Source organism: Dysidea avara, chromosome 6, assembly GCF_963678975.1.
Source record: "Dysidea avara chromosome 6, odDysAvar1.4, whole genome shotgun sequence".
NCBI classification, from domain to species: Eukaryota; Metazoa; Porifera; class Demospongiae; order Dictyoceratida; family Dysideidae; genus Dysidea; species Dysidea avara.
The window spans coordinates 11,233,930-11,241,284 of record NC_089277.1 but is presented as its reverse complement, the minus strand read 5'-3'; the positions used below and the strand labels follow the sequence as shown (position 1 = coordinate 11,241,284).

Genomic DNA, 7,355 nt, shown 5'->3' with positions numbered 1-7,355 from the left:
ACAGTTGTAAGATGATCTGATTATGATAATACACACTAAATACATGTAATTATAAAATAGCAGTATTGCAACCCTATTTACCTGTATCAGGAATAATATAAAAATTATATTTTGAAATTATATTATATACAGAGACCTGTTGTCCTACTTAGTTAGAAAAGTCAATTTCAAGGATTCCTCAATATCACTCAAATGTAGTAGTTGGTTATGGTCAGTGGTAATAGTACGAACAATCAATCTGATGTCTCTTAGAATAGTAGCCAGTTGTTTTGGTGTTATCAATGTCATATCAATCTATTGGAAACGTAATGCAACAAATAAATAACAAAAATTGTGAGAAGTTGCATAGTTTGCATGACAATAACATCATAATACGGAGTCAAGTGCATAAAATATGTGATCGCCTCAGAAAAAACTTGCTTAGTTCACACAACTTCTAAATATCTTCAGTTGTGTTTTCACTGCATCATCATACAGTGCTCAAGGAATGGGTCACCCAAGTTTTAGCCAATTATGACGAGTATAGTTTACCGCTAGGCAGTAGGAAGAGTGAAGAAATAAATTTGTTCAGCAACTTTACTGGAAATAAATTATAGACACTTATATTCACAGCCATACGTAGCTTCCGTTTGCATTGGTCTATGGAGTTGGGATTTAGCTTAAAGTGTTCCCCATGAATTGGCAAATAAATCAAGGTATAGTTTTATTCCTGTAGTTGCTTATACATATATGTATGAAGGCATCTTATATGAAGAAATGACGGCGATCTTGCTTACATCTACTGCATCGTAAATAAATGCATATTGTTGTGGCTACCGAAACAAAACAAAGATAATTGACTTTCCATGAGCAGGTGAATAAGATAGCGTATAGGTTTGAAATTTAATTGCTTCCCTGAGTACTGACTTCATTAAAACAAGCAATTTTTACTTTGCAACATGTGTAAACCAATTTTTATGTTTTCAGAACTCATATTTCTGGGGGGAGATGGTCACATGCCAATTACAAAACTGCAACGACATGTATTACCATTGCCATATTCCCAAGAATTTATTGGTAATAAATGTATGACATTGGTGCTGACTTTAAACATGGCATATGTACATTTGCCAGCCAGAACTACATCTATGTACACTAAACTGTAGTTTTGTTGAAATTGTCAAATGACTTAGCTATTGTTCTCAGGTATATGAACAACTGAAGCTCATACATAGTTTAGTTTGCAACACTAATGACAAGACTACCTCCTATTACAGAGTTCCATATGCAATACATCAAACCAAACAAACTTTATTGAACAACTTAATAATTCCATTCATCACCGATTGATTACTACCATCATCTACAGTGTCCTCAAAGTGCCATCGAACACTACACAAATCAGTACACACATTGTGAGGGGAGACACAATGCAAACCTCACTAACTGGTAAAGTATGGAAAAACCATAAGTAGTAGTTGTAAGTGATTTCCCTGAAATACATGCACAAACTAGCACAAGGGGCCCCAAAGTGTAAACTCATATACATTTCAGGCAAGCCACAGGCACATTTTGAGATACCACAGTTTCATCACTTAATCTGATGATTTTTGGGAATGTATCAATAATACAGGAGGGATATACTAACTCTGTTTTTTGTTCATGCATTCCTGAGCACTGATAGTAGTGCTATATGGCATTTACACACCTTCTCGTCTCTTTGGGAAGTGGTATGCTTACGTACCATATAATATTTGTCTAGACATTGCTTATCTTCTTATTCACTTGTTACACATTCTAACCTATCCACCCATACAAGTTCAACTTTGCCTACAGAACTCACTGTTGAAATTGTGGTAATCTTTCAGTTGGCATCATTAGCATGGTGTGCACTAAATGACATGCTCTACAGTACACCATACACTGGTCCACAGAAGAAAAACTATAAGATGAAGAACATTCTCTATTTTCAGAAGATGTTACTGCTTGTACAGTGGCCAACTGCTGTAGATCTTTGAGCAACAACTGCAAAATTCTAACCTACGTAATAAAAAAAAAATTTTTATATTAAATGCTTTAGAACTTTAAAACTTACTGATTCAGATGCAACAGTTGGCCATATTAGTTGTAGTGACTTTGGGGAGAATCTTAACAACATTACCTGATAACACAGCAACACCTGTATGTGTAGAGACAATGTAAATGCCATTGCTTAATAATAGCAAGCTCAAGCCAGCAATACTGAACCATATATAGGCAAAAACTGACAATGTGAGCTTGATATGTAGTGTTGCTACTGTAAGAATATGACTTGTTACTGGTTTCTTACCTGAGGCAAAGTAACCAATGAACCAATACACTCCAATAGCTTGTCTGTGAAAATATATATATACAGTTACACATTCCATCCATCTGTCTGCAACAGTTTAACCTTATTGCATAACAATGCTTACTAACAGACCTTGTATATCATAGATGTTATCCTTGTACTGGTTAAATTCCCCAGCAAACACTACAAACGCCAGTCTACTGAGGAGTCCAGCCATCTTGGTGAGCTAGTAATTTATATACTCATATAACCTTGTACATGTGGACCACACTGATTCTTAGTATTTAAAAAAATGAAGTGGGATCTATGCAATAAAAAGTAGTGAAACAAGAGATGAATGATGGTATTTTGCACTGAACAAAATAATTGTTATAGCTAATGTGCCAAAGTAGGGACTTCCTACTGAGCTATACTGTAATACCATCATTCATCTCTTGTTTCACTACTTTTTATTGCATAGTTCCCTACTCCTAACAATATTTTAAAATACTAGTTTGTTTAGTTTTTTTTTGTTGTAGCACAACTAACTACAGTGTAACTTGTGACTGTTCTATTAGAATATCATACATGACTGTTTTAGTAGAGTATCTCGAGTCAGCCAGGGATGTGCAGCTAGCCATACCAGTAAGGAATGAGGTAAGATTGTAGAGGTGTGGTCTCAGTACTCTCACTATTAGTCCATCTAGATCTTTATTTGATGGGTGTGGTTGCAAATCTATTGTGAACGGGATCTCAATCACAAAGTTGCAGATATCCAGCTAGTATAACCTCTTAAAGTAGCATTGGGACTGATGAAATCCAGCTCTGAAATAATTCTGTGGCATCTAAATATGCTGCTAAAAGAAAGTGATGATGCAGAAAATTAACACCTTGAAATGGTTTTGTTGGATGAAGAAGAAGACAAGCAGCTTGATTGAAGATAAAAGAAATGACAAGACGCAGAGGACCTACACTCATCAGATCCCTAAAAGATACATCCCACTGGTGAGTTTGTTATTGTGACATAAAATGGTGGCCGTACGTTGCTTTGTTTGGCCTCTAGCCTTGCGACTTAGTATAGCAGCGTAGCCCCCAAAACTGGCAATGTGGAAAGTTTACATTGCCAATTTGATATTTATTTGGAAAGTTTCACTTTTATGAAACTTTCCACATAAATAGTACTCCTCATGACATGTAATTTTAGATATAGTGCCATCACTGAGTTGACCTTTGGTGACCTTTATGACCATTTTTGTACAGAAAATTGATCATTTTTGTCTTGAACTCCCTGAGGCAGTAATTAACTTGTTAAAACACGGTACCAAACAAAATTTCTTGCCGATAGAAACAACTTGGTTTTTAATAGGTGATTTCATTACAAAGTTATGATCATTTTTACTAGTTGCAAAATTTTGATAAATTTATCTGCCCTCGAGGTGTGAATTACCTGTGGGCAGATAATTACGTATAAATTTATCAAATTCTGCAGCTAATAAAAATACTCATAACTTTAGAATGAAATCTCCTATTGAAAACCAAGTTGTTTCTATCAGCAAGATCTTTTGTTTGGTGCCACATTTTAACAAGTTAATTACTGTCTCAGGGAGTTAAAGACAAAAATGATCAATTTTCTGTACAAAAATGGCACTAAAGGTCACCAAAGGTCAAATCAGCGATGGCACTATATCTAAAAATACATGTATTGAGGAGTACTATTTATGGGGGAAAGTTTCATGGCTTTATGAAAAAGTGCACATTTTTTGGTTGTGCCGCTATACTAACTGTGATCAGTGAGGCAGTAAGGCAGTGAGACTAAAATTCGAGTTTTTGCAATTTAAAAAAAATTCCATATTCGGCCACCTGTATGTGTTTTGTTATTATATGGACTAGTACTATTCCATAAAAGTGATTTTCATTGCTTAAGATGTCTCTAGGATGAGTTTAAAGGCAGAATTTTGGGCGGCGCATGAAATTTTTGGGGCAATCCCTACTTAAACAGTATGGTATTGATTAGAAAAAATTTGTTATATGTACGTAAAAACTAAAAAAAAACTTATGCAGCTATATGTACAAGGTACGTATGTATAAAATATTTTGAAAGTTCTATACCCATACCTGTGTGTTAGTCATCAGTTGCAGAGAAGCTGGTCTGATTTTTGATAAGAAATTCTTCATTGTTCCGTCGTCATGAGCCATTAAATTGTCAATGATGGTCAGCCAACTATACATCAGAAGTATTGTAACATTTAACTATGTAACTATGGTTGTATGTACCTGTCTACACTTGCATGTGACATGCTGAAGAAGTTAGGATGGAGGAAATACTCTGTTGTATCCTTTTTCCATGACTTTCGAGCCACAGGAAACTCAGTTAGTGAAGTGAGAAGTGACAAAGAGTGGTCATAGCAGAGGCTACGCTCAGGACTACACAACAAAAACAAGATAGAGCTTCAAATTAGGTATGTATAATAAGAACATATACCTGTGATCATAGAGATGTGGCCAGACATGGTACAGTATGGCAGAGAGTAATGATATGACTTTGTCTTGTTCTTTGCCATTGTAGACATAATCCACAAATTGTGACAGCACCTTGTACAAACAGTAACAAAGATGAAATAGAGCATATGGACATGACATACGTATACTCACATTGGACAGAACAGCTAAAGCTTGTATGGTAGGCATCTGTAATTGTTGATGTACAGGAACAGATAAGGTAGCAGAGGAACTGGAAGTAGATGGAGCAACACTGGGAGCCTCAGCACTAGTTTCTCTGCTAACTGGTGGACTACTTCCTCCTGGAGCAGGAGTAGGTGTCTCTTCTTCCTCCTTTACAAAACTTGGTGAATTTTTGATAAAAGCCGGAGAGAAAGATCTAACTGGTGAAGATGGTGCTGAATCAGATGAATGCATAGTCAAGGGATGGGGAACAGAAACTTTATTTCTTTGTAGCCAGACATATCCATGACTGGTGGTGACACCAGCAGCCATGCTCAGTGAAACACACAATAAATACACTGTCTCCTATACAATGCCAGATTCTGTAAAACATATGCATATCTACACACAAGAAATGTATACCTGCAAATCTCTTCTAGTTTTCTTGTCTACAGGACTAGAGGCACGACACACTAGTACATGCAAGATGCTACAGAGTATACAGGTAGGGATGAAAAATACTGAAAATATTGTCTTACTCACCTTGTCAACAAACAGATAGATTCGGGATGGGATAAGTGTTGATGACAATCTTTCAGAAAGGTAAGTATTTCTGGATAACACTGTACCAAAATGTCTGCTGATTGATGGGAACTACGTAAGAAAAAGACAAAAAATATTAAGAGCTGTACGTATGTACAGAGATAGTACATGTAAAAACAAAAGCAAACTCTTCAATGTTATTACACAGTCATCCCTAACCAGTAAAACAATGGGTAGCCTGTTTACCACCCACTCAGGTGTTAAGAGTGATGCAGCTCAGGCAAATCCTCCTGGGGCAGGACTAGTACTCCACAGGAGGCTCTTACAACTAAAGGCATATGGGTACCTTCCCACCTGAACCTCATAATGCACGGACAATTTGATACAACACACACACACACACACACACACACACACACACACACCACACACACTAACCTAGAAAGGAACTTATACAAAAAGTGCAGTAGATATTTCTGCCTTACAGCTCCAGCATCTTTGTCATCCATCTGTCAGAAAGCATCAAACGATTTACAGTACCTGCCACCATACAGTAACTCCTCTTACTTGTCCTAGCAACAGCAATGTCTTTTTAGTACAATCCAATAGTGCAGGTAGTTCCACAATCTGTAAAATTACATTTAATTATACTTAATAATTCACAGGACAATTAAAAATCACCTTCACATCATGAAGAATACTTATAAAGTTTGTCCTCCTGTTCTCTACTTCATCAGAATTCTAATTGTGTAATGCACAAATTAAAATAATAGCAAATTACATTAAATCCCTTGAGCCAATCTTTAGTTTTAAAACTTGAATGCTTGGTTGTGACCAAAAGTGTGTCACAGTACATAATTGCAAAATAAATCTAAAACAACTTTCAAGTACGATGAACTAAAAACTTAAATGTATAAATATACAATGTTTTTACTACAACAATTCATAGAAAAACACTTTTAATTTTTTCATCCAATACAACTTTCATGTAAAATCCTTGTACATAAATTGGCATCTCGTACTAGTGTTATGTATATGTTCCAAAATGTTTGGTCTTCCAAAATTGAGTCACACACACACACACATATATAAAAATATTATCTACTCAAAATGCTTGTTAAATGACTGAAAAGCCAACCCACATACATACCAGAAATCTGTTCTCAAGCTATGTCAGGAAACAACAGATGGTAAGATATCTCCCTTTCTTACAACCCAACTGGAGTTTATATACTTTTTTAGTAACACAATGCCTAATATGTTATGCATACATCAGCTAAACACACAAAACTGCACATGTACACCACATGACTTTAGTAAAGGTCAAAAGCTAGCTACTGAATAAAAGTCAGCACTATAGTAGGATTGTCAGATAATATCACGATACAAGGATGAGTAACTTGTTGGTTTAATTGTTGATTCTACTTGTGAGTAGTTTGGTTTGCTGGTCACAAAAATGTAACACCAATGAAGTAAAGAAGTTGACAGACCTTCCTCTTGTAAGGAGATACTAGACAAGTATCCTGCTACCCCTTCTGGTTACTACTACCTAAAGACATCTAAAGTCTACTGAGACGTGGATACTGAACATTGTGGTAGTAAGGGATGGACAAGAGTGGCTCATGTTGACATGTCCAACAAGTTACAACAATTATGTCCTGGTGACCTCAACCTCATCACAAGCCCCATACATAGCTGTGGAGGTCTGACCACCCCTGGATGTGCTAGTACCAAGTTCTCTACTCATGGAATAAGCTACAGTAAAGTGTGTGGTAGGGTGAGAGGATATCAAGTTGGACGACCCAATGGCTTTAGTCCTTATGTGAACTATCAAGACAATCTTGACTTGGTCCTGGATGGAGTG

The 7,355-nt window shown here is 36.2% G+C and overlaps 1 protein-coding gene across 1 annotated transcript; it reads right to left on the bottom strand.

Annotated features, from left to right (window-relative positions):
- Positions 1–6,319, bottom strand: LOC136258481 (protein dopey-1-like). Its single transcript, XM_066051794.1, has 15 exons — positions 6,173–6,319; positions 6,059–6,118; positions 5,930–6,000; positions 5,492–5,602; positions 5,372–5,438; positions 4,940–5,314; positions 4,770–4,879; positions 4,562–4,711; positions 4,403–4,508; positions 2,441–2,534; positions 2,309–2,352; positions 2,075–2,158; positions 1,823–2,019; positions 1,290–1,371; positions 1–294 (listed from the first exon to the last, which is right to left on the bottom strand). The coding sequence occupies exons 3-15, from the start codon at positions 5,998–6,000 to the stop codon at positions 145–147; spliced, it is 1,641 nt and encodes a 546-aa protein (XP_065907866.1). The 5' UTR covers positions 6,059–6,118; positions 6,173–6,319; the 3' UTR covers positions 1–144.
- Positions 6,320–7,355: the final 1,036 nt, after the last annotated feature.